General features: G+C 48.0%; 1 protein-coding gene across 5 annotated transcripts; it reads left to right on the top strand.

Annotated features, from left to right (window-relative positions):
- The first annotated feature begins 7,191 nt into the window (after positions 1–7,191).
- Positions 7,192–27,551, top strand: LOC6616148. Of its 5 annotated transcripts, XM_032726277.1 has the most exons (17): positions 8,974–9,857; positions 10,163–10,439; positions 11,061–11,168; positions 12,741–13,923; positions 14,283–15,162; positions 15,221–15,398; positions 15,460–15,634; positions 19,375–19,920; positions 20,093–21,847; positions 21,909–22,024; positions 22,282–22,290; positions 22,719–22,800; positions 23,595–24,257; positions 24,368–24,852; positions 24,922–25,629; positions 25,693–25,894; positions 25,954–27,551. In XM_032726277.1, exons 1-17 carry the CDS (start codon positions 8,981–8,983, stop codon positions 26,038–26,040), a joined length of 8,331 nt encoding a protein of 2,776 aa, XP_032582168.1. In that variant the 5' UTR covers positions 8,974–8,980; the 3' UTR covers positions 26,041–27,551. The 5 variants fall into 5 exon arrangements, with proteins under 5 accessions (XP_032582167.1, XP_032582168.1, XP_032582164.1 ...); XM_032726273.1 differs by lacking the exons at positions 11,061–11,168; positions 22,282–22,290 and having other exon boundaries at positions 8,981–9,857; positions 25,954–26,046; XM_032726274.1 differs by lacking the exons at positions 11,061–11,168; positions 22,282–22,290; positions 22,719–22,800; ... (2 more) ...; positions 25,693–25,894; positions 25,954–27,551 and having other exon boundaries at positions 8,981–9,857; positions 23,595–23,625.
- The last annotated feature ends 288 nt before the right edge of the window (positions 27,552–27,839 follow it).

Genomic DNA, 27,839 nt, shown 5'->3' with positions numbered 1-27,839 from the left:
TATATAGAGCGCTCCCTGTTGTACAGGCCTAATTGCATTGAGTGGACAGTCAACGCCCAACTTCAGGTTTTGGGCTTAGGCTCTTCTACCCGCTATCGGTGCTAATCTAAAACGTTTCCCCTGTTTTTTGTCGGTGCGAGTGTGTGGGCATTCAACAAAACAAACGCTGGCCACGTGTCCTTGGCCGCATGGTGGTGGGGGTGGAGCGGGCAGCGGGCAGCGGGTTGGTAGGGGGAGGGGTGGTGTAAGGACATGCTGGTAGAGTGACCGCAACAATGGTCGCTTTTAATTACAGTTATTGTTGCACCCTTCGCCCCGCCTCGCATTTGCATTTCCATTTCCACATTTATGGTGTTTCCTCCATCGGCACGTGGTGCAATTGTACACTGAACAAAATGCCGCTTACCCGCAATGATTGTTTTACCAAAATTGGATGCGATTAAGGCTAAGAAATACCTATACCATGTAAGCAGGATTCCGCTTCACAGAAAGTGGACAACTCATAACGACTAGAGAATATTTCTCTCAGTGCACTGGACAATGGGCCACACGCGTAATTAGCATAGCAGTTGAACTAAAGGAGTTACAGCCGCGACAATTGCGCATTCTTTGGAAAGTTCAGGACGTGTAACCGTTTTCCTTTTAATTTCTCGACGCTCAGCGAGGAATGAAATTTATGTAAATTAAATTAAAACCCAAGGATAAAGTTCAGACCAACAAGCGGAACGACATATGGCCAAAAACGCCGAACAATTGCCGATGAGCTGGAGGCGCATAAATTTCAAGCAGCGTCGCCTGTCAGCGCCCACATCGGAAGCATTCTCCAGCTCCACGGAGCACAGCACCCCGTTCTCAAATAAATAATAAGTACACCCAGTCCGAACCCTTTTGGTAACCAACTGGGCGACACTTAAGATAAGGATCGGGCAAGCGACCAACTGACACGCCCTTCGCAGGAGGCAACTTTGCCAGACCGACTTGGTCATCATCACCGCGATGCTCGTAATTCGAGTGGGCTTGATTGAGCTTCCACTTAAGATCCTTAAGACTCTCTCACTCCAGAATTAGTTTGCTATATAGGACATAACCTCGAAAGACTACACTACACTACGAGTGTGGGTTTAGAGTTTGATTATCTCTGATCACAAATAGTTGTACTACAATTGGACAAGCTTCTGGGTAATCGCCTTAGCAGGCGCACTTAACGGACCTATATCTCTGCCAAGAGATCATCACTGGAAACATGGCATGCGACTGGCATCTTCGGAAACCACAACAAATTAGAGAGATCGTAAACCCGGTCTTCATTCACAGCGATTCCGCGATCTTATCGTCGATCTTGGGAGATCGTAGGGAGCATCCAGCAGTGCGGATGGCTAGCACCTACAACCGTGTGAAGAAACCCTTTCGTCATGAATGCATAACTAGGGCTATAACTTTGCGAGCGCATCATCGCATCTGATCGACATTTATGGCGCATAAATTTCGCCTCACTTTCTACTTTCTAGTTTCTGGCTGTGCTCCCTGCCCTCGTCACATTCCCAGTGATTCCTGGCCAGGCCAATTAAGTGCATCGAATCGGACCCGGGATTCGTCACAGATTGACATGGATTGCGAAAATTTAAATACGGACATGGTGAAAAACTGACAGCGGACTGGGGTGGCTGACTGCCCCTGAGTGTCATCAAAACAATGTTTGCCAGCTAGTTTATGAGCTGCGCCCCATTTCCCAGCCGATTTTGCATGTTACCTTTCCCGCTTCGCATGCATTTTCCCTCACGATTTCCCTCTACCTTTTTCAATTTCACATTAATTTCTCTTCAATGCCCCATCCCTAGTTGGGATCGCATTCGACTGAGGCTCATATGCAAAAACGCTGACCGCAGCGAAACGTCCACAAAAATTGGGAAAAGTGTCATAAAAAGTGAGACAAGAGTGTTTGCCCAACGTTTTCGGTGGGTTTTCATCGCCGTTTCGTCGGGGGTCATAAAAAACTGAAGGAATAACCAACAAACCCATTTCCCTGGTCAAGGGCAACGGCAGGGCGTCGTCCGTATATGTATCTTTTGGGGTGTCTTCGAGGAATGGGATTACGGATTACTGATCTGTGGCTGATCTCCAGCTGAATTTATTCGCCGACCAGCGGGATGTCCTTCGCTGAATGGAATGTGATTAGTGTCCTTTCAGTGGCAGCATTATTCGTGATCTTGGCTGGGTTCCGGGATCAGATACTGGAGACACTGGGTTATGTAAACTGCCTATGGGGTCTCGAAGGTCTTTGCTCTGACAAATATTCCATTTCTTATTTATTATGGGAAAAGCATAAGAGCTAAGTTAAAAGTATTTCCCATTCGTATAATCTAGTCTTGCTTTAGCATAACATCTTTCAGACACCATTTGGATCCTTTTGATTGGATGTTAAGGCATACTTTTTCGACTTTTTTTGTTGGAAAAATCGACCGAATCTGACGACCATTCATAACTCGAAGCCTGGTTATGAAAATTGCCGCACAGACCATAATTTTGCACATTGATTTTCCACTGTCCAGCGACAGAGGACAAAGGTGCCGAAGAACCCGGCAAGATGGAAAATTTCATGGCTAATTGGGAGCGTGTCCATTGGTCAGCAGCTGCTGGAGGAAACTTCCTCGAGGACCACACCGATCCGCTTTAGCTTCTGACTTTGATGGAAGACGATCGGCATTCTCACGATTTGTTTGATCGCAGGACCAAGAAGAATGCCCCTGCAAATGAAGTAATTTCATGTAAATTATGAGACAAGCGCCCTGTTTGCCGATCGCTAAACGAGCCATAAAAAATCCACAAGAAAAAACCACGGAAAACACACAGAAAACGGAATGGAAATATACAAAAAAATCACCCATAAGAAATCTCATTAATCTCTGAGGTATTTACCTTTATATGGCACCGAGTCTCGGGGTGGGGATTTGATTTTGAGGTCTAGCCCAGGATATGCAAACGCAGTGAGGGTCGAAGAAGTCCACAACAATGATCGCATCCAATAAATTTCCCTTCGATTCCCTATTAAAATCTGTTTGTTCTTGTGGTCAGCTCGGCGAAAAATTCACGCAACGCTGCGTTTCGGAAAGGAGGATGTTTGGACCCAATCCCGGCTTATGACAGTTTTCGGCCAGTTTATGAGGACTTCATTAAATTCGATTTAAGATCGCCGCGAGATCGCCGTGGGAATCGCGCCAAACCGCAGAACTTACGACTATAGTTAGGCCGACAACATACAATAGATGGGGCACCAGTAATGGTTACTCCATGGATGTACAGTACGCGCCGGAGAAAGATTAATGATGCAACTGCTCGGAGCTGTCACGAAAAGGTGTTAGTGGCAAGCTGCAGGAGAAAGGCAGGACTAAGGGACCATAGGACCACAGGACAACCACAACCACATCTACGTCCACGGTGTGCTCAATATCTAACAAACTTGTCACGCAATGCCACTCTGGCCTGGTCATTAATCATTCCAATCAATCCGTCAGGGAGTTGCTGCGATTGTGGTGTGGGCTCATCTGCGGTGTGGTTTCCACTGCTGTGCTGTGTGGTGTGGTGCTGTGGCGATGTGTGGGTTGTCCTGCCTTGACCAGGACCTCGACTGACATTCTAATTAGTGCTCGGTGACAGCTCGCCCCGGAAATGGACAGAGATCGGTGTGGAAGCAGCACTCCAAGTGAGCGATTCGAGCTCGGATCAGGGGGTTCAAGTCGAGGTGCTTAAGTGAGCCATTAAGCCAACTCGTGGGCGACAGATCGATCGATGGACCATGGTTGATCGATCGGTTGCGATGGGCATGGGCATTCGATGGCCCAATTGTCAAAGGTGTGGGTTTATCTGCAATCAAAGATGTTTGGCGATTCTGCCAGATCTTTAACCTCAATGCTATCTATGTGCATCTTATATATGAAGGATTGTTCGACATTGTTCTTTTTCAAACGGCAAATCAAATTCTATTGTATAGTTATTTGAAAGAAGTAAACTAACTTCAGATGGCTAGTTAGAAGAATTGAGTTATTAAATAGTATTTAACCCTTAGCTATCTATCTGTTGTAGGAAATCCATCTGCAGGCTATACTCCATTACGAGTATAAAGGCTGACATTTTCAATTAAATTTCGGCTTTACTTTTTTTTTGGCCGGACCCCATGGCGATCGTCTAAGGACTCCGGCAACTGCCGAAATTAAGATCCTGTCGCGGATCGCAGGCTGCATCCGCATCCGAAAAATGCGCTTGAGAAGGAAATCAGAGCCTGGGGCCTCGTAAATCAGGCTGCCTAATGTCATTCGGCGACTTGACATGCTGCATAACAAGTTTCTTAGTTTTTTTCCTCGGGTTTTTGGCTAAAAAGTGAGCTGCATTATTTCAAATCCCCGTTTTTTGCGGCGGGTTGGTTCGTTTTTTATATTTTTTTGGTTGGCTGCCTGTCAAATTACTTGAGGGCGCCGCAATGTCTGAGAATTATTTGTGGGTACGAGGATGAAAAGGATGCAACTGCAGACACAAGACACGAGGGCCACGGGATCTGCAGTGCAGACAACTCTTCTCTCATTTTCGGGTGGATAGACCTTTTTTTCGATGCGGCGAACCCTGAGAAATGCAAATTCGGCGATGGAAAAAAACTGAAATTTGTTAGGGAATAAGAGTGGAAAAAAGCGCTGCACTAATTTGATGTTTTTACGAAATGCAGTCTTGGGTCTTCAGTCTTGAGAAGGGTACTGCCCACCCCCAGAGTTCTTGCTCCTGACAACAGTCAGCAGGACTTTGAAGGACCTCAATGGCTCGAAGCGGTGTCTGCCATTTTTTGGTCATTTATCAAATTTCAAGCAAAAGCAGATCAGTGTGTCTATGTGTGTGTGTGAAGTGAATATCAAAACAAAACAAGGACATCGGAGTCGTTTTCTTGCTCTCTTTGCGGAAAGTCCTTTTTCGGGGCGCGTCTTGTCGGCCTGTCAATCAAAAGTCCTCTTCGATTTCCAGCTCCCATTTCCATTTCTGTCCCTGCTCTCTGCACATATATTTTCAGCATTTCCCACATTTGCATTTTCCCTGAGCAACTTAACTTGCATGCAAATTTCTCACAAATCCCCGAAATCCGCAATATTTATTGCTTACATGCCGAAATCAAGTTTCGCACAAATTAGGCAAATTTCAGGCCACCAAATATGTCAAGGGGTTTAGGTTCGTGTCAAACCAAAGGGCTAAAAGGCTAATGCCTAATGCATTCGCAATTAGACGGCCAAACCCTCGACTCTATCGAGATTTAAATTGAATTTATAATCAATTTAGATCATTTTTTGCAATACAGCTCTGCCAACACACAAATGGCAAATCCACCCCGAAATGCCAGGACGTAACCCTTCCATCATGCGAAACGCTCTCTCTTGTTGTTGCTAATTTCGATTCTAATGAAGCGCGAATTACGAAAACATGGAAATCGTATCAATTACAGAGACAAAGATCAGCCTCAAATCTGCCCTCGAATCTCATCCAGCGCGGCCATGAAAAGCGCAAACATGATCGAGTTAGGGGAAAGTCCTTTCACAGAACTCTTGCATATTCAAAAATCAAATGTGGAGGATGTGGGCTGAATCACATTGCGAAATATCCGAATATCGCGAATTATGGGAATGAAAACTTTAAACTCTTTGCTCGTGCGTTTCAAATATTTGTTTTAATAACGAACGGAAGCTCCTTAGCTATAAGAACCTTTATAAACCCATCAGTAACATAACTTCTCATCAATAGTCAGCTGAAAACGTGACTGTCGATTCAATGACATAACAGATATACAGCTGTCCAAATTTTGACTTTTGACTAAAGGACTTGAGGATCTCGAGCGGTCTCAGCGGTTTTGGGCAACCGTATTCTTAAGTACTCTCAATCGAAGTTTCGGGAAAACTCAGTTTTCCACGAAACCCCGGCCAACCAACTCCCCCGCAATCCTTAAGGGACACGCAATGGGAATCGCATTGCCATTGCGATCGAATTGAATTCTCTTTTGGGTCGAAAAGTTGATGGGAGCTCGTAAAATGCCAAGATCGACAGCGGACGTCACATAAACATGGCCAACCGGCTGCTAATGTAGGGCACGAGTCCTTCAATCCTGCAATGCTGTAAGGATGTCGGGATCCGATCCGGGCATCTGGGCAAATATTTACCGAAGCTTCGGCTCGTAAATTGCCGCCTACACACAATGCAATTTCGGGACCAAGTACAAATCAAAGTGAAAGTAATGACCGGTATCCCTGGACAGAGACATTAGGCTACTGTTTTTGTAGTCCCGAAGATTTTGGCTTCTGCTCCTGCCGTTTCCCTCGGCAATTGTTCCACATTTTGGACAACACACGAGACAAATCTGGGCTAAGACACCTTGCGACGTCGCCGTGTGGGTTTCCTTTCTTTTCCCACTTTTTTTACAGCTCGTCGCCAGCTGGCCGGAGATCGGACCATTGTTTAACATATAGTCAGATATATATGGACAGGGGCAAACGGCAAAGTCTGGCAAACACAAAGGATCCAATCTACCGGGATTTACCTGCTTAGCTGAGCGACTCTGTTCTTTCACCGGAAGAGCGGTGAGAGTAGAGAGCGAGGAGAGGTTCAACAGGAGATTCTAGCACTTTTCGCACAGCGCCCCCTGTTGGATGGTGGCTGAAACTCAGATCAGTTGAGGTCCTGAGATCCTCAAATATGGACAAAAAATCTTTGGGATCTTATTTGTTTGACATTATTATCGTAAGATGGCTTATCTTCTTTTCCTTCTTCAGAGGTATGGTAATAAATCCCCACGTCCCTGTCTCAAACATTATCATTCAGCCCCCCTTCTTCCTGTGCTCCAATTTTGTAGCCCCACTTGCTTGGTTATCTTACCCATAAATACATATATGACAGATGACGGATATCTGTTGATACAAGCAGTCCTAGCTTCAAATATTCCTTATCTAATCTGTAGTATTAGTTTTAGTTCCGTTTTTCCCACAGTCAAGATTCCGTTAGTCTGCCCACAAAATCAGAGCCCAAGAGAGAGGCTCTCTTTAAGCTGCTCTCTGGTGGTTGGTCTTCCACTTCGTTTAGCTTCGTGAGCGCTTCGGCTCGCCTCGGGTCTCGGACGAGCCTTCGCTGAAACGTGCGCTTGCGCCGACCTTCATTTCCGTTTCTGAGCTCGTGCTAAGCAGACACGTGAACTTCATAGCAGCAAAGAACGAAAATACCTTTGGCTTGAAGAAATTAGTTGGTTTATTTTTTTTTCGTGCAAAGGATCTATCAAAATTTGTGTGCCGCCGACGCGCAAGGATCACATTCTTAAACAAAATCAGTGCTGTTAATCAAGTTGAACCTAGGCTAAATCGACTTCCAGTTCGCCAGGCGACGTAGTCGCAAAAAGATCAAGTTACCAGGTAAGTCCATACCCAAAAGACATACAATCTGTGCCGAGAAATGGATCGATACGTCCATTTAGATCGATCGATCTGTAGATCGCTCGATAAGCTCGGTTTCCGAAGCGGCGGCACACCTGGAAAAAACAATTACGATCGCACCCATGAGGTAGTCGTGTTTGTCTTTGCTCTAGCTCTAATTTTAATTTAGCCAAGGAAAGGGACGAATTGACGTAAGTCCCTAACCCCTAGAGACAGCGATCCCGATCCAGATCTCGGTACCCACAGTAAAAAAGGGTGGTGCGTTCATACATTTAATTTGTTGCTGTGTTTTTTTTCTTTTCCTCAACTTCTTTTTTCCTACCACCCCGAGCTAATCCTCCGGGCACAAGTCACACACACACGCACATTCTTCGAAGGATTTTGGGCTGGAAAGAAAATATTTTTTTGCTCGCCTTTACCGGCTGCGTTTGTGTAGTTTCGCCCGGCTTTTCATCTTATTCTGGGGCTGGGGTGACGTTTATGGATTACACGAAAACCCATTTTCTATCTCACTCTCCGTGAGAGACAAAGGCCAGGATCTTTGGGACGATCCTTTATGGCCCCTTTTGGCTTTGCCGATCGCCGCATTTTTGCAAAATGGCATCATTATGCTGGGGCGTAATTGTTGCGCGCACACTCACACACCGAAAAGAAAACGCACATCGCAGATCTCAGACCATAGAGCCACAGAGCATCCTTTAAGACTCCTTGTCCAAAGGACCCGCTCAATTTTATGGTTGGCAACCGCAGCGCAGAAATCTGTTAAGGAAATTAGCATATGTTTAATTTCAATTTAAATGCAAACCTGAAATTCGCAAGGAAAGCGACGTACGAAGGACCTGGCGAGGAACTCGTTTGCCGCCAGAACAATTTGCAAATTTCCTGCTTTGTCCTGCACTTTGTTTGCCAGCTCGCCCCTTCATTTGTTGCCGTTGTTTTTCTGCCTCGAAATTGTCTGGAAGAGTTCCCAAAAACCGAAGGACACCAGAAGAATGGGAAAAAAACGAAACCAGATCGGAAGCCGTCGCTCTGATCCCCTTGTTTGGCAACCAGCTGCCAAGGACCAAGGACCTAACCGGGCATACCCGATTTGCCAACCAGATCCGGAAAATCATCCAGACTAATCTGTTTTATATCTTTACTGGCACCAAGCTGTTAACAGTTGGAAATCGCCGAAAAAAAACCTAATTAAATTCAACATATTCCGGCTGCTTTTTCACTCAGCGTGCCATATCTCAGCCAAAACTTGCCCAAAATTTGATCTGAATACTTCTATTTGGTCGTTTTGATTAACACAAAAAAACTGTATTTAAATATTAACGAAGTAAAAAAAAAATTTTTTTTCGAAAATGTACAATTTTTGTGACAAACAAAACAAACATTTAAAATTTCGAAAAAATTTCATTAGGAGTCCAAAAATGTACCCCACTTTAAAATATTTCAACTTTTGGCCAAGCTATGAGCTTTAGGTGGAAAAAAGGCACATTTATTACCTACATAGATTACATAGGTATTTCTTCTATTTCAGTAGGGACATGCCAACCATGACACGGATGCATCGCCACTCCAGTTCCAGTGCCGTGGTGGAGGAGTCGCGTGGCCGGCGCCGTGGAGTGGGCGTGCCAGGAGTCGGTGACGCGAACAAGGAGAATTTCGGGGTGCACTTCATGAGCAGTCCCTTCGGCAATGCCAGTTTGATTGCTCTGCAGGATTTGAGCAACGTGCACGGAAAGAGTCCGCAGCGCAGGAGTTTCAGCGAGGGCAGTGGTCCGCGGCAGGCCACGCCACAATTGGCGGCACTGCGCTGCTTGCCACGCACCACCGGTGGTGCAGTTGCTCTGGAGGATTCTCAGCTCTCCTCATCGCGAATGGGCGATACCACACTGGACCGCATGCTGGATGCCATCATAGAGTCGGCCAGGAAGGAGGTGAGGTGTACGAAGCCACTGGCAGGCGCCGGCGCCACCACTTCGACCACCATTCTGGCGGATAATGCCGAGTGGAGCGAGAACAGTGTCCACGAAATGGAGGTGCGCACGCCCACCCACTTGAAGCGGCAGCGGGTGGTTCGGCGCAAGAACCCACACAAGACTACCACCATCAACCAAACGCAAAGCTACCAAGCCAAGAAATTGGAGCCACTGCAGCTGGTTCCCAGCACCAAACGCTGCCTGAGCTTCTCATCCAGTTCCGCCTCGAGTGATTTGGACGAGGATGAGCAGCAGGTGGCCAAGAGGAGTTCGCTGGGCTCCCCCACGACCACACCACCCTCCCACTGCACCACCACCACCAGCAGCATCAGCAGCAGCGGCAGCAGCAGTAATAGTGGGGCGGACGTGGAGGCCAATCAGCGGGGCAGCATCGATGTGAGCATCGCATTCGATGCCAAGGAGCAACAACTTAATGTACATGGTGAGTTCCAATTTAAATTTGTAAAAACCCAACTCAAAAATTCCCATATAATTCCCATAATTTCTGCTATCAATGTCTATCATTTGCCACTTACTTTTCTGCAAAAACTGCACTTCAATTCAATTTAGAAACTTTCTATATACACCAGACAGACGGCACTCAATTTCGTTAAATAGGATTATCGGGGGAGCCGTCTGCCTGAGTCTTGAGCTCCCAATCCCCCATACTGACCCGCCAGCCCACGAGAATCAGTGCCGAACTCACCTGTTAATTACACCTGTCCACCCCGTCCTTCTCCATTGCAGTGATTCGCTGTCGCGACTTGCAGCGCTCCCATGGCAGTGGAAACGGCAGCATCAACGCCTACGTCAAGGTGGCCTTGTCCGGAGGAGCCCAGCCACACGGATACGGTGGCCACTCGTCGGGGGGAAGCATGAGTTCCGGGTACCAACGCACCGCCGTCCATCGGCACTCGGGTCGCCCGTACTTCGATCAGCGCTTCAACTTCCAGATTTCAAGTGGCGAGGAGACCGCCGGACAGTATCTTCAGTTGGCCGTGTGGCATCGGGATCGCCATTTAAAGTGAGTACGAGTACGGTCGACAGCCAAGAAAAGCACAGAAAGTATTCCCTGAAATTGAAGAGCAAATGTTATATATTATATGATTACATGAAAGGGGGTGGGGTTGCACAATTGGTTGTTAAATTTGAATTTGAAATTGCTTATGCAAAGTACTCTCTTCCAGTAGTTCCAATATAGTATAATCATACCTTAAAAGAGAATGCCAAACGTATTCAATCAAAGTATCAATTGCCATATATTGCCATAAAATATGTCCATATTGAACCCTTGTAATGCGCCTTCTTGCGCGTGCCATCATCGTCCTGTTGTAAGTCATTCACCCCTAAACGTTTATTGGGGGATGTTCTGGAAGAGATTGGGGAATGGCGACGGAGGGCCTGCTCCGCAGACAGGCAAAAGACCAAGTCTGGTTAATTGTGGCGCTCTTCCTGGCCTCGTGGCACCTCCAGCGCCTTTCGCCTCCCGCCTTTCCTGGTGCATTTCCTGCACATAAACAAGCGCTCGGCGCTTTCCCCCGGAAGTTCCAGCTTGCCAGCGCAGGCGCAGTGGCTCGGGCATGCGACTTCCAGCGACTTTCCCGGGCTGACCTGCGCTGCTGCGTGTTTTCCCGAGTTTTCCCAGCTCAGTTCCCGTTACTCAGTCCGAGTGGCAAGCTCGCGTGAAAAGCGGCACAGAACGGCGAACGGCAGAACGGCTGGCGAAGCTCGAAAACGCAGGAAACGAGGCAAAGTAAGCCCAAGAAAATGTATATCCTTGCGGGCCACAACGCAGGCTTAAATATTCCATTTTGTTTACCTTTTTTTAAAGTGCGTTCAATGGCAGTGTTCAATTCCGTTGCCCAAAAAAGAGTGCAACGAAAACTTATGTAACGGTGTACGTGTGTGCGCGAAGCATGGAAAGTGTAGCATAATTTCGGGCATGCTGCTAAACAAATTGCAAACAGGAAGTGGAAGAAGGCCTAGTGTGTGTGCGTGCCAGTGTGTGCGTGACTCGGAGTATCGTATCTATGTGAGAGAGGGCCTTTCGCAGCGTGCTCGAAAGTTAATTAAAATTCAAGGACATTCAGGAGTGTGGTACTTGAAATTCTACAATAAAATTGGTCAAATTCTGTGTTTAATGCCAAATCGATGCTGGCGGTTAGGGGCGATTATGCAATAATCACCAGCTCACGCACATACACAACCCTATCTTCTGTATTCTCCTTTGTTTCTTGCTGTCAGCAGCTAATTGAAGTGGCCAACTAACTAAATGTACACCCGGGAATCATATCACCTATTCCATTTTCCTGCCTCACACGCACCTGCCTTTATTTGTTGGCCATGCATAATTTAGGTTCCCCTGGGTTGTGAAAACAGTCTAGGCCAAAAAGGAACGTTTTAAGTCAATTTACAAAACGACTGGCGGTTGAATAATTAATGCCAGCTTTTCGGCACACAGTTGCGGAGGCACCAGTACGAAGGCCCCAACATTTTTAATGCACCTCCCGAACTGACAGCTGCGATTGCAATCGCCCCAAAAAAGAAACAACTATACATATATAGTACGAGTAGAAGCCCACGGACTCCGCAAGGAAAATCAATAAAAGTGACCCAAATACGCGCGCCAACTTCAGCTAAAGTGGCCAGTGGAAGAAGCAGCAGACAGAGCCTTAAGCCACTGTCATGCCACCCACTGGTCCACCCACTGGACCACCCACCGAACCACCACCCACTGAACCACCCGAACACCCAGCCAATTGGCCGGGCCAAGCGGATTTCCGGGCCACATGTCCGTAGTACGTACATACGTACTTTGTGGCATGTGGAAATGTGGAATGTGGCGGCAGCTTAGGGCCGCTAATTGATTTATGTCACGTACGACCAGGAGAACTTGGTGCCTCGGTACGGGCTTTCTGGGGCCTTCCACGGATTGGATTGGATCAGCTGTTGGCGAGCCACCTTCACTCACTTATAAATAGACAATGTCCGTCAGACGTTGTAACGTGACGCAAACTGACCAAAATGGGTACTGCCATGGGCATTGGCATTATGCAAAAGCAATTGCGAGGGGCCAAGGATTTGGGGGACAATCGTTCGTTTATATTTAATGGCCATATTAGTTTTCGCAGTTTGTCCAAGTCCGTCCACAAACCAATCGATTCCATCATTCAGGGGAATTTGACAAACAGCGAAGGCTGTAGGTTTCCTGTATGGAAATTTGAATACCTATTGGCTCATAAAATTCTTCAACTCATATATACTAGTGATATTTTGTGTGACTTAGAACTTTCCCACTGACTGTTTTTTCTACATTCCTTTTTAGACGCAGCGAGTTCCTGGGCTGCAGCACTTTTCCACTGAATGAGTTAGTGCATCCGGATTCGGGCGTCTCGGCAGGATCCTTCAAGCTGCATGCACAGGCATGTCCTCCGCCTACTAGCCGCCATAGCCAACCAAAAGCCAACTCAGGCCAGGATCAAAAGCAGGAAAGGGAAGTGGCGAAGGATCAGGATAAACAGCAGGACGACTTCCCCGCAGAAATGGCAGCCGCCGCCACAGTCACGCCCCAAAAACCGGTTGCCACTGGATCCGGATCGGGATCAAATTCCGCAGCGATGGCACTGAACGACGAGGTGATCAGCAGCATCGATAGCATGGGCAAAGAGGATCCTCTGCTGCCCCAGCAGCCCCAACAGCCCATGAAGCTCAGCAAGAAGGCACTCCACCAGCGAGATGCCGACGAGAATCTCTTCCTGAGATTCCTTGAGCTGGATCCGCCAGCGGATGGCAATGCAAACAGTACCACCACCCAGGCACAGGCGACGGGCTCCCAGTCCTCGGCGTCGAAGGCCAACGAGAGCAATGCCAACCATCTGAACAATGGGACATCCGGTGGCCGCAGACAGTCCACCATGCCAAATAGCGGAGGATCCAGCGTAGGAGGCGCTGTCCGCCAGCAACAGGGACGTACCCCATTCACCATGACGAAAAGACTTACGCGAACCGAGGAACGGGGCTTCGGATTCTCTATTGTCTGGACGCATCCGCCACGGGTGGAGAAAATCGAGGCGGGACTCTCGGCCGACCGGTGTGGCATTTTGCCCGGCGACTATGTGATCTTTGTGGACAAGCACAACGTCGTCACGATGCCCGAGGCTGATGTTCTGAATTTGATACGATCGCAGGGCTCGTCCTTGACGTTGGAGATATTCAGAAGGTCAGGCGCGGGCGCCACAACAATCACGTCGACGGACTTGGGCCAGAACAATGTGCACATAAGCACCAGATTGGGCGCGGCAGTGGGCTTGTGCAGCGAGGAGCACACCCTGGCCACCACCGCCACAGGAACGACCACCGTAATGAGTCTGCAAAGGACCACCAGTACGAGGATCCAGCCGGTGTCAAATAGCATGAGCCGGCCGGCTACCGCATGCTCGGGAACCACTTCCTCCATCGAGGCGGCCAAAAGGAGGCTTCACCTGCCACAGGTCACCTTCAGCAAGGAGGTAGGCAAGGGTGTCTTCGTCTAAGGATTATTATTTTCTTTGAATCATTTCGTGTCTTTGTGTACATACTAATTTGTTAAGTTTAAGAGATTAAGTTATCGCCATGCTGGTTATCATTACGACTACCTATTATTTATCCTTTTTTTTTGCCTAGCCTAGGCCTCTATTTTGTTTGAGAGTCCTTAAGCTTCGTGCGACTTCGCTACGCTTGACAATAAACTTTTTTTTTCGATCCCAAATGATTTTGAGTTTTTTTGATTGCCATAAGTTTGTTTCCATCTGCTGTACCCCTTGATGAATATGCTAACAAGCTAGACTTATTAAGCACTCTAACCCTTGACCCGTTTGAATGCCCACAGTCGATTGTGCCAATCACGGACAACCGTAGGCGCTTCCTGCTCCAGCTGATTAGTCGGGAGCAGAACTTCACGGCTGCCCTGCACTTCGGAGTGGACCGCTTTGTGCAGCCGCTTGGGGAACGAAAGGATCTGATATCGCCGAACGATCATCGCACTTTGTTCCAGAACATCGACGAGCTGCTCAGGATTGCGGAGGACATCCTGGAGCAGTTGTGCAGCAGCGATCAGCAGGACCAGGAGCCGCACATGAACTTTGCCTCGCGGGTCTACCTATCAAAAACTACAGCGATCTGTGCGGCATACAAGAAGTACTGCAATGGAATCAAGCGGGCGGACTGTGTTTTGGTCAATAAGTCCCGACAGACTGGCTCCGAGTTTATAGCCTTCATTACGGAACCGGCCGTTCCACGCAAAAGACCCGATCTCACCATGTTCATCCATCGACCACTGCAGCATTTTCGCGAAATCCTCAAACTGATGCAGTTGCTCGCTGGAAATTGCCACGTGGATACGGAGGAGCATAAGAACTTTAGCACGGTTATTAACGAACTGCAGGCTGCCTATCGGGAGATCACTGTGAGCAGTGGGCTGATGGAACCACTGGGAGAAGGTCGCCCCCTGCTCACCCTCCAGGATCTGGAGTCCCGGATGGTCTTCACCAAATGCAAGCCTTTCACGTTGGCCGTTCAGGGGCGCCAGTGGATCTTTGGTGGCGATTTGTCCCGGGTCGAAGGTCGCTCCGTGAAACCCTATTGGACACTGCTATTCAGTGATATCATCGTTTTTGCCAAGGTCAGCCGTGATCGCGTCCTGTTTATCACAGAGGAGCCCATTCCCATCGCCAATGTGGTTGACTCTTGTTTTCACATGCGCAAGAAAAGTGAGTGCGAGTCCGCAAGATCCGCTCCCAGACTTGACATTCAACTTTTCCCTTTCAGCCACCGAGTTCCGTCTCACAGTGGATCCCAATGGACGCCTGGCGGAGAGTCCAACGGGTTACTGTGCCCCCGATCTTACCCGCACTCCAAAGCGAGGAGCCCGCCGCAAGAGCCTTATTTTAAGGGCACCTTCGCTGGAACTTAAGGCCGTTTGGCAGAATCTTCTCCAGCGGCAGATGTAAGTCATATGCCTCCCAGTGAGAAAACCACACCACTCATCTACTACCTATTCCCCTCAGTTTTCTAGTTAACGCCGCCCTTGGCTCCACGCCCTTGTCCAGTCCTTTGGACTCGCCTGATGTCCTCAACACCCTGGTTCCGCTAAGCGATATTGGTCTGACCACCGCCTCCATGGGGTCGATGAAGTTACCCTCGCTGGACAGCATCCACCTGAAGCAGCAGCAGAAACAGCAGGTGCGTCTCTTTCGCAGCAAGCGTTTGGACAGCGGTGATTCCTACGAGAATCTTCAGCGGCTGGCCAGTGCGGTTCGGCACCACTGTGCCAGCACCACCACGAGCAGCGCCACCCAGACGCAGTCCCATCCGCAGCCACCTCTCTGCACCACCTCGCTTCCCTCGCGCACCAACTCGCCCGCCCGCAACCAACGCCATCCGAATGGTCAAGGTCATGTGGGTGGGTCGGTGCCCAATGGAGTGGGTGGTGTGGGATTCGGTGGCTGCAATACAAACAGCTCTTGCCTAAGCAGCAACGCTAGCTTGACTCAAACCCAGACGCAGGTCCACACCCAGACTCTAAGCCATTCCCAGACCCACTCGCAGACCCAAACCTCTGTGCTGTCCCTCTCCAGTTGCAAGTGCTTAACCGTCATTCCGGAGGTTACTAGTGAACCGCCAGTCAACCAACATGCCTCGCAGAAACTCTTGGAGTTTAGCTTGAGCTCAGTGGGTCGATCGTTCATCGATGAGTCCGGCGGAGTGGTTGGTGGTCAGGTCTCCCTGACTACGCCAGAGACCCCCACACCGAACATCTCACCCACCACTTCGCAGCCCTGCAACTCGGACGCCTTTTCCAATGACTTCGTGGCAACCTCCACGAGCGGGAAAGGCCCGAATATACCACTAGCTGAATTTGGTGGCTCCTGGGATCTACTGGAGCTCGATCTCCAGCTGCACGAGGTCAATTTAGATCCCAGCTACGACACGGATGTGGAGGAGTGCATATTTTTGGGCGACGAGGAGGACAGGGAGGGCACTGAGGGACACGGACACGACGAGGACAGTGACGAGGACGACAGCGTGGTGGTGGACGATCCCTTCGGCATGCTACCAACCAGACCAACGCCACCGGACTCGCTGGACCTGTGATTTGACTTCTGGCTGCAGTCAGACCCCGCTAACAGCCCCTTGCCGCACAATCTTTGAATCTCGACGAGCTTACTCAACTATGTTACCACTGAACTACCCAGAAACCTCTGCTCTATATCTCTAAATATTTAGCTCAATCGCCGTTTTGCTCTGCTTTTGTGTCAGCTTTGGCCAAGTTTTCCATCACTCACAATCAAAACTTTGCAGTGTAGTGGCAGCCTGTCTTTGGAAGATTGGGGATTGACTTTGCCAGGATATCAGAATCAGAAACCGAACAGTGAGATTAAAACGAGTGACACCCGAATAAGATACTAGAAACAACATTTAGGAACCTATCACCTGGATAAGAGCCATTTTAAAAATCCGCTGTGTTTCACAGATTTCTTTTCCAGTTTGCATTGCAAGATAGCTAGCTGACTTCACATGTATATCCAACTGTTATATAATAGCTCTAGTGATTTCTTAAGGCAGAAACACATAAACGGCCAAAGATATTAAGATCCAGGTGAAAAGCATATGTGTTTAGCTGACTCTAATTTTGAGTGAGAAGTGACAATTATCCGTGGAAAATTGTACATAGACATATAATCATCGCTCTCTAAGTGTATGTATCTCTGTTGTGCATTGTATATACTCGTGTATTGACATCCATACCATATATCCCATTGAGCAACACTCCCTTTATATGGTATTCGTTCCATCCAAGTCGATTTTGAATCGGGTGTAAATAGCAATAAACAGTTGAACGAGGGCAGAGATTAAGGTTCGATGATGATTGTATGTGTTTGACGCTAGTATTTAGCTCTTTTTAGTAATGTATGTGAGTATACATAGTATACCCACCTTAGATATAGCCGTATATATATGTATATTAGCTAGTCAAATATACACCAAACAGATGCACAATCTGCTACGCGAAACCCCAACGGGGTTTGCGTTTTACAAGAGTTTTTAGCTTATAGATATATACATATATCTACATAGAATATGCATATATATATATATCACACTCTATTCGTACTAACCATTCGATTGAAACTTTTTTGCCAATCTAACAAAAACAAAAAACAATGAAACAAGATAACCTACTTGAAATTATACTAATGTTAATAATGCTTCCATTTTGTAGCCAAATTGAAAACCTATTGATTACTGTTATTGCTGTTGTTATCCTACATTAGCCTAGTCCTAGTTTCTCCTAACTTCCCCGAAATTCTCGCCTCGGATCGGATCCTCCTCGTATGCTAAGTTGACCCATTAGCCAAATTTCTTGTAGAATCGCTCGATTAATCGACTAACTTAGTTAAGTTCACCTCGATTGGCCAGTTCAAATTTTAATCAAAATCGATATCAAAATCTTAGTTGTATATATACTACTTTCCTATCAACATAGTTCAGTATGTATCTGTATTAAAATGGTGCTCAGTCGAAAGACTTTTGGCTGGATGGCGAACTACATGAGCTACATACATATATGTATCTGATCTAGCCATCGATGTCAATTAGCTACGACAAGCAATTTGTTGCCTTAAAAATATATCTTCACGCTAACCACTTACATATATGTATTACCTAGCACTAGACTGCCTTTGCACAGTGGGACAAAATTCTAAAGAAAGTTAGTTTGATAAATGGCTAACCTTCTGAAAAATGGTCCTGCAGTGTGGATTCAGTTTGTTCAAATTTCCACCCAGCCAGAAGTTTAAACAGACAGTTTAGCATACAAACAGACACACACAAAGAAACACCCACACACTCAACGCACACAGACATCCATTTGCGAATTGAAACTGATTGTGAAATATCAAGCATACGCCGCTTTGTCTTTTGCGGTTCGGTTTTGAGTGTGCCTTGAGCAGTAAACAAGAAACTTCTATACACAGTATATATATACATACTAACTATTTAGATTCATATTCATATTCTGTAAACTTTATGTACGTCTAGATATTTTCCATTTATGGTTTTTCGACATTTTACATAAAACGAGAGGATCGCGAATCGACCATCGATATATCGAGTCGATTGAGATTGAGATTAAGAATGCGAAGAGAAACGATGAATTCAAATAATAATAAAACCAAATGATTCTTTGACTAAAAACGCTTGTGATGATCTTTTTATTTCATTTCAAAAACCAACGAAAAAAAAATACGAAAAACAAAATAAGTGAAAATTATACCAAGTAGAAACCCACCGAGCACTCACTGGATAACCATATAGCTCCGCAAAACCAGATCCTGTGATCCGAAGAAAATATATGCAAAAATCTTTTTTAAGCCGTGCAAAAAAAGATGAAACCAATCAAAAACCAAAATTGATAAATTAAAAATTGTGATGGACTCAATTTTAGTTTTAAGTTCGAATTGCTTCTTTCTATTCTCCAAACCTACTTCAACTTCCATTGCTTATTAGTTGTTTGTTGTGTGATTGTACTCGCTATCGTAAACCATTGTCTTGTGTCATATATATAATATATTTATAGATCCGTAAAGTCCTAATGTCCCTTTTGAGCCAATTTCCGTTGTTAGCCAAAAGCAAGCGTTTTTAATCAAAGATGGACTGAGATTATTGTTTCCGTTCCGTTTCACTGCTTCGCAAAAAGAGTTCTCTGACCCAAAGACAAAGCCAAAAAGCAAAGCAAAAGCAAACACAGGGCAAGACCCGAGCTAAGCTAAAGCAAAAAGCAACAAGCAAATGAGCCCATCACAAATTTTTAATTTGCCAAACGACAGGCGGCAGTGGGTGGTGCTGGTGGTGTGGTGTTTGAGGCTCAAGGTCATGGTCCCCGGGTCCAGGTAACTCACATAACCGAGCTTTTCCAGCAGCGCGCCAACAATTCCCACGGACACGCCCACTCCGCCGCAGGAGTGGCCACCGATCGATCTGCGGATCGCTCCCACGGCCACAACCATGGCATTCACGGTGGTCATGTGGAGCAAATCGAGCTGCTGATCGACGAGAAGTGTCGCATTCTGAACAAGACAGGCACTCCCAAGTCGAGCGCCTTGCACCTGGCCAACTGGATGAAGGGCCAGCTGGACAAGCAGCAGCAGCAGGCTCGACTGGCGGCGATCGCGCGATCGCAGGAGAATGTGAGTGCCGAGGACGAGCAGCTGATCTTCAACAGCGACAGCGAGCAGGACGAACGGATCACCTACTGGACGCGTCAGCAGCTGGAGAAGCGTACCAAGGAGCTCAATCTGGCCAAGGAAAATGGCGCCCTATCGTCTAGGCCCAATTTTGGGGGCAAGCGTCTAAGTGGCGTCGAGGAGCTGAGCATGAGCGCCATCTCGGATATCTACTCCACGTCGGAGGCGGAGGGCGTGACCAGTGTGATCAGTCAGTCGCATAGCACCACATCCGACAGTCAGGTGAGAAGCGATTATTTCCGTCCACAATACTGCTTCAACTGTAGTCCCTTATGCATAGCAACCTATTAACGCAACCAGCTTCAACCCCTCGCCGCTTACTTGTAGACTTCCATGCTAACCCTGCTCTTTCTTCCCAACTTTTTCCTACTGCTGTTTTGTAACCCGCTGCCAGATCACCGTACGCTCGAGTCCCATTGTGCTGGACAAGCTGGCCGTTTGCCGTCATTGCCACAAGAATTGCCAGCAGAGCGGACCGGGTGGAGCGCGTCCTGGCGGCGGAGGCGAAATCAACAACTCCAGCTCCACGCCCGTCCTGCTCTGCAATTCGTTGAAAGTGCAGCACAGCCAATCCTCGCCAAATCGCTGCTGCAAGCTTAGCAATGGTATTGCGGGAGCCACGGAAATGGCTAACCCGAAAAACAGCAATCGAACTGGAACTGGGACAGGAAGCGTGACCAGCATGTCCAGCAGCACTATTACGGGGGAACTGTCCTCCAAAGTGGTGGCCAGTAGCAGTCGTCGGGAAACCGGCGACACCGAGAGTGACGTGGCTCAACTGATAACCGATGAAATTTCCCAATCGCAATCAGAGGCCACCGATGATAGCGTCGGAGCGATGCCCAATAGCAGTAGCAGTGCCGGAGAGGGAATCCCAGTCACCACCGGCTCCAAACTACGTCATCTAAATCCAACAGTCTCAGTTTCATCCTTGCCCAATGGCCATTGCTCCGCTGGCGTCGGTGGTGGTTCGCCAAAACCATTGCCACCACCACGTCGCACCCGCATTGTGGCCCAAATGTGCCAGGAGCCACCAAGGACCAAGGCCAACCAGCAGGTGAAGGCCATTGTGACCATTACGGAGACGGCCAGAATAATGCGGAGCAGTCCAACGAAAGGCTCGGGTTCGGGATCGGGAACAGGCACAGGCTCGGTGGGTGGTTCCCCAGCCAAGTATGCGGCCTGCCACTGCCGCTGTACTCCAGAGGACTTTACCCACGCCCAACTCTCGCCGGACAAAATGGAGCACCAGACCTGCAAGCTACTGGAATCACCCAAGCAAACGACCACCACACTGGAGCAGAAACAGGAAGATGAGCAGTTGTCCCTGATGCTGATTGGGCTGGCTCAGCTTGCTCCAGCTGCCACACTTTGTGGGCAGGAAAGGATCCCCAAGGAGGAGAATAGTACACCCACCATAGCCGTGATGCCGCCCACTCCCGATTCGGTGCTCACAAAAACCAGCACTCACGTTTGGGACAACAGTGGCTGCTCGTCAAACGGCGGGGGCACCTCCACCACCAGCACCGCTACCACTACAACAAAACAGCCCAGGCAGGCCATTATTGAGAATATTCCAGAGGACTCGTGTGACGAGTCCCCATTGGATGAGGAACCACCCTATCGACCCATGAGCAGTGCTCTTCGCCGATTCGGCACCATGTCAAGCTTAGAGAAACTACCTTCCGATGATCGAATGGATGAGGCCGATGAGCTAGATGATGATTTGGACTCATTTAAGCCAAATGGCCATGACGACAACAGTCCCCAAAACGAGGAAGACGACGAGGACGCGGGCTCGGAACGAGCTTTGGTACAAAACGACCTGGGCGCCTCCAGTTCGTCGGGAGTGATTGTCAATGGCGAGGGCCTGGCCAGTGGTGCGTGGACAAATCGGGCGGGAGCCTATGTCTCCGACAAGATGTCCTTCTTCGAGGAGTCGCGCGCTTTCATTGATAAGTACTTGGGTCGCTGGAATGCTGGCGATGCGCAACAGCAGCACCAGGGAACCGCCTCGGAGACGGATGAGCAGATGGACGAGTGCACCTCGGGAGCCACCAGTGGTGAAGAGGTCTGGGGCACACCCACCAGTGGCGGGGATAACGATGATCAGGACTTGCAGCTGATCAATTCGGAGAACACACATTCGGTGAGCATTCCATATTTGTAATGTACATTAATACATCGTTAATGAATCCGATTACGTACAGTCGCCAACCAAGTCGAGCACCTCCTTGAATGACGAAGACGACACGGAGTTGATGATGGACGAGCTGTTAATGGCGCCACCTATGACTGCCAGCACGATTCGGGGATTGTTGCCACGGTATGTAGGACTTGAGGAGGTATTTCAGATTAAGTTGGCACTTGGAGCTCCAAGAAACACCCACCAATAATCACACACAGCCGGTAGAGAAACCCTAGGCAGCCGATCTCTAACTGTTGAATACCATACCGAGTATCTCGACTTACTATATCTGCCATACTTAGTATAGCTTAGTCTAGTGCCTCCATTGATCCTACTGTTAATAAGAATACGAACTTTCTTTTTTCGTGTACTCCTTTGGAAACTTTCTTTCGTAGCTTTTACAGGTGTTTATCCTTTCGTTATCATTCGTTTCACACACACACACGTATCTCACATGAGCCTAAATTCGATTTGAATCGGTGTCATACATTGTATCTCTATCTGTAACCAATAACTTTATACCTAGTATTGCTCACTCATTTGCGGGCTAGTCCTAGATCTAGTCATAGTCATAGCCAGGTTATTAATAATAAGGCGAGGGTTCATACCTTTGTAGCATATCCCTCCATTCTTACATATATTTACCAACGTATTTACATATAACCTCAACTAAGTTTTGCTCAATCGAAATTGATATATCATTTATGCCATCGACACACAATCAACACATCGATCGACTGTTGCTAAATTCCAATTGAAATTCGTTTGCATTCGCCATACACACGTATTTTCGAAATCGTTATCGTAAATCGTATCCGTATTGTCGACGTAGACGTCGCCTTGAGCCCCTTTTTGAGGAGGAGACGGAGAGCGACGAAGAGAAGACGCAGCAGGACAGCGATGACATCAAAAAGGTGGGTCGTTATTACAGCAAATCCCAGTCACACGCCCCAAAATGTAACAAACTAAAAACATGGTCCCGGGTCCAAACGAAAATGCAACCGTGTTCAGTGCTCGCGTTTCGTTTCAACTCCGCACTCCGCTGCATGGCCAACTACTACTACAGTGGGCAACTGTACCCAAGCACAATAAAAGATCGGGAAGGCGAGCTAAATCGTGCTCCATCTGCAACGATTCTTTAGATTTAATCCTCCTGCATGTAGCCCTAGCCACACTATTAAACTAGGCTCGGAATTGACCTTGATTTGTCTTTCTATTTTGTCTGTATTTTCATAAACCTTCGTCTGCAACTTGCTCATCTCCATTATCATCTTCATCTTCATCGATCAAACATCACCACCATAAAACAATCAATCAATCATGCTAACATGTTTTGACTTTGTATGAAAACTGTACTTTTAATGCCTGTCTGCTTAATGTGTTACTGTAAACCGTGTTGCCAAATATAAATATGTACTTGTATAGAAGGTCGTAGTAAAATTAGTGAAGCTTTAGCCCATCCTGCAATACTGCGAGCTCATCAACATCACACGTCCGGACATTATTGACGTACAACCGGAAAACAATCATCACCCACCTCCTGCGAACTAGACCCATCGATTCGATCTTGCTGTCGACATTCCGTACTGAAAACGAACCAAGCATCCAACTCCTCACCCCCATTCACATCAAACTGCGCCAACCGCTGGCAGGAATCTCTATCCCAACCAGAATTGATTAGTTGAATTCTATTCCCAACAATTGGTAGGGGGAAGCAACGACCAATGGCCACTACCTAGAGGATTCGGCTGGAAGTTCAAGCGACAGCGAGTCGGTGCCACCAGCCCCACCACTAGTTCCTCGGCAAGTGGTGCCAGATCGGGAGGAGGATCCGTCGGCGGAGGGCCAGCAGGTGAATTTGGCGAAGGAGGACCAGGAGGACTTGCACTCCAGCGTGGAGCGCATGATTCCGAATCTGGCCACGAGTGCGATGGGGCCACGTCCCTTGCTCACCACCCGTCTACTGCCCACCACGGCTATCGATCCTCAGCCGCCGGCAGTGCTGGTGGCCTCATCCTGCGAGTATCTGCTCGATCAGCGCCCCTCGAGCGTACCAGGACGCGATCTCGCCGGCGGGAGCATCAGCACCACCACGATGACATCCTCTCGGCCGACGCCTTCGTCTCCGGCGAAGGCAGCAGCGACGCCGATCGGGATGAATGCGATGATGACAACGAAGACGACGACGACGACGATGATGATGCCGAGTCGAGCTCCCTCATCGACTATTTCAACAACCAACAACGCGAGCGACACTACCAGCTCCGGCGGCAGAGCCAGCGGCAGACCTCCGAGATTTGTACCGCCGCCACCGCCTCCGCGTCGCTTGCTCCTCACGCAGACCGATCCAGTCGCTGGTCAGGCCAAAACGGTGAGTTCCCAGTGTATTTATATAGAAAGACAGACAGTCTTAGAGGTAAACACCGTAGCATTAATGCACTTGATCCTCGCAATAATGAAGATTTCCGTGTTTCCGTTTAGGAGCTACCTCGAAAAAGATCTGGCGCTACTGCTGACAGTGGCTGCTCGGTGGTTGTCGGCGACGCCGCCAGCGCTTCGGACCCAACCGCTATCGGGTCAAGGACAATGCCATCAACACCGAGTACCAGCAGCTTGGCGTCGGCGGCGGCCCCAAAACGACCGTCATCAACGATAATAGAGACCTGCCTGCTGGGGGCACCCAGGCCCGCCTCAGCCACTTCATCAGCAACAGCCTCGAGGATGGCAAAGCCGATCCGCCAGAGTCCGCCCACCCAGCACCAGTCGCAGCCGAGGGGTCAGAGCTGCCCGGCTGCAGCGCCAGCACCATCGACGGCTGCGCCAGACGCACCCACTGCCCCAATGCCCCACGCTGGATGCGGCCTAAGCCCAAGGCTGGAAATGCGGCTGGCCCTCAACCACGACATTCTCGGGGACGAGGACTTGATCTGCTACGAGCCTGGTCCCGATCTAACGACTATTCTGGGGTAAGGGTGTCCCCCAATCGCACACTAGATCAGCTTTAGTACTAAATTAAAATGGTGTCCCTATTCCAGGCACGACCTCTCCACATTTCATCGTCTGACGGGTCGCGATTTATTGAGTCGTTCAGCCACGAACAGGGTGCAGCCAAAAGAGGCTGTCATATCGTACTCTCAACAACGCAACTCAAAGATGGACACGCCGACGGTGAACCGCCGGCCCCGCCCCCTCTCAGCGGGCGCCTTGGGCGGCTCCACCAGCAACAGCAATCCGAACAACAGTCGCAGCAGCAGCAGCCACGGCAACAGTCCGCTCGGCGGTGGTTTATCCCGTGCCGGCGTCGAGACAGTGGGCCACCAGCAGCAGGTGGGTCAAGCAGGTGGTGGATATGCTGGTCGAGTAGGCGGCGGGAGCGGAAGCGCCGGCGGCAACAGCACCGCCTGCAGCTCCAGCAGAGGCGGGAGCAAATTAGGCGATCTGGAAATCTTAGCGAGACGCGAGAAGATATACTCCATGTCTCAATCGAGGAGTGGCTGTCGAGTCAGGGAGACGACGTCCACGACCACTCTGATGGCCATGGCTACGGAGATGCGTTCGGGGATGGATTCGGAGAAACGCGACTCTTCCTGGCCCAAACGAGCAGCTGCAGCAGCCTCTCTGACGAGGACGAGGAGTTCTACTTCGATGGACGGAGTGGGAGCCATCAGCACCACAACCACAACCACCACAACAATGACTGAGGAGGCCTTCCTTGAGACCGAAGTGGGCAGATCGAAGCGCTTGTGAGTATTACTCACACCAGACCACCGGACATGGAGCCAGTCAAATGTCTAACCCCTCCGCAGGATAAACTTTATTAAGCGTCGCAACTCCGAGATAACCGCCAGTAGCACCAGCAGCACCCCCAACTTCTCCGACGGCGCCTTTGGCGAGCAGCCCCAACCGAGCCACAGCCAGAGCAGTCTTCTTCTCCAGAAGCTGCCGCCGGGTCAGTCGCAGGCCCAGGACTCAGTGGAAATGGCCCAAATGTCGCCGCGCAAGGATAACGTAAGTACCCATCCAATTCCCAAAGGCTTTCAATCGCGTAACGACTATTTCGATTCCAGGACAAGCCATCGCTGAATCGCCGCCTTTGGAAGCAAATCACCAAGCGCAGACGCACCAACTCCGTGTCCCAAATAGTCGCAGGCTAGGGGAGTCACCACCCGATCCGTCGATTCGTCGACCCCACTCGTCCCCTCTGTTACTTTTACTAACCGTGTTGTGTGGCTAGATCTTAGCCTCGATCCGCGATTGCCGTTGAGCAGCAGCAGCGATCGACGAGCGATGGCAGACCACAATTTGCACGGGACAGCCCGTCGATAGGCAGTAATCAACTGTAACCATATCACGGTGATCTTCACGGGCTGTCCCACCGAAAGAACTGGCAAAAGCTAAACCAAAAACTTAGTAGTATGTTAAGAATTTTGATACGACTTTGTAGCTAGCGAATCCCCCGGATCGCAACGATACCGGGCAGCTCTAGGCGTCCAATTGCGTCCAAAAAAACGATAAGCGATAAGCGACTAAAACGATAAAAATGATAGAAATGATAAAAGTCGATTCTCCTGCCAGCAGAGCCAAGGAACCGAGTCCCAGCCAAATATGATATGGACAACGAACGTTGGTAGTACTGGGCACACTCACTCACTCACTCCAAAATAGACATTGTAGACATTAAAACACTTAACACATAACAAATAACACTTCAGTCCAGCCAAATGAATTAGGATCTAGAGGAGTTCGTAAACTGACTATTTTTTAGAGATCATGATTATGTCTTAGCTTAGCAGTTTTGGGTTTATGTTGCGGGATTGAGACAGTGAATTTGCCTTACGTATCCAATGAACTATTGTATTGGTAGCTTAACGTAGTAGTCTTTATACACATAACATTTACAGCCTCAGCAGTTCGTAGTAGTCAGTCGTTAGTAGTTGGTCGTAATAAAAGTTTAAGTACTTCAATTCCACGTTTTTCTCAACTATTTACAAACGGAACTTTTGCATCAGTTGATCTTATGTATATGTATATATACTTATATATATATATATTATATACGAGTATATGTAGCGAGTCTTGGTAGTTCATTTCACATTGAAATTGATATTGGAATTGCAATTGGAATTTGAATCGGAAATGGCATGAAAATTGTTGAACGCAGCGCCCAGCTGGAAAATGCTAACAAATTATACGAATTAATAACAAACGATCAAGTACATTTATCAGCTTTAATAGAAAATCTAATATATATACATGAATCTAAATAGTTCTAGATATAGTTAACTAATTGACATATGCGAATTACTTTTGAATAGTGAGTACGCGATCGAGTTATTAGGCATTTATCACTCACATTCACTCGAGCATTCATTGATCCTGCACCGTTTACACCACGTGAGATATTCAGTAACTTAGTTTGTAAACTTAGAAAACACACAATGTATTTTACGTATACGGGGCTACTGGATGGAGTGTATTCAATATCTGCGGTATACTCGTACATAGATTTTTTTGGTCAATATTTGAATTCTACGAGAGTACTAGAGTGCAGACACGAATTTCTCTTGAAATTCGCTAAGAAATTCAATTATTTAAAAAAAAAAAACAAATTCCAAGGACAAGCATCTAAATAAATTCAATATACAATAAATCAAAATCGAATGCATCACCACAGTGTTTCTCTTCTTGCGGTCCCTGTGCCTTTCCCGAATGTGCAGGCAATTGGTCATTTCCCCAGTGTTGTTCAACAGCTGCAATCCAGCTGAGAAACTTGGGTTTCAGTAGTCAGTAGTCGTCGTGGATCGTAATACACTTGCTGCAACTTTTGCAACTGTATATTTCCAATAATACAATAATGCATACCCATCGAATCGAAAATGAATTTCACGCTTTGATGTGACGTGATATTATTGTACATACGTGAAAATCTGTTTTTTTTTCCAGCGAGAACTCT

The sequence above is a fragment of the Drosophila sechellia genome, chromosome X (assembly GCF_004382195.2).
Source record: "Drosophila sechellia strain sech25 chromosome X, ASM438219v1, whole genome shotgun sequence".
Taxonomy (NCBI): domain Eukaryota; kingdom Metazoa; phylum Arthropoda; class Insecta; order Diptera; family Drosophilidae; genus Drosophila; species Drosophila sechellia.
Note: the sequence above shows the minus strand (reverse complement) of the source record. Positions and strands in the feature narration are given on the sequence as shown.

What these genes read in the sequence shown, in the direction of transcription:
- LOC6616148 (XM_032726277.1), top strand. Translation starts at nt 8,981, where the DNA reads ATGCCAACCATGACACGGATGCATCGCCACTCCAGTTCCAGTGCCGTG. An exon ending in AGCAGCAGCAGAAACAGCAG is followed by an intron (nt 15,635 to 19,374) that starts GTGCGTCTCTTT and finishes CTTTTCCAGCAG; the next exon opens with CGCGCCAACAATTCCCACGG. An exon ending in GCACCACATCCGACAGTCAG is followed by an intron (nt 19,921 to 20,092) that starts GTGAGAAGCGAT and finishes ACCCGCTGCCAG; the next exon opens with ATCACCGTACGCTCGAGTCC.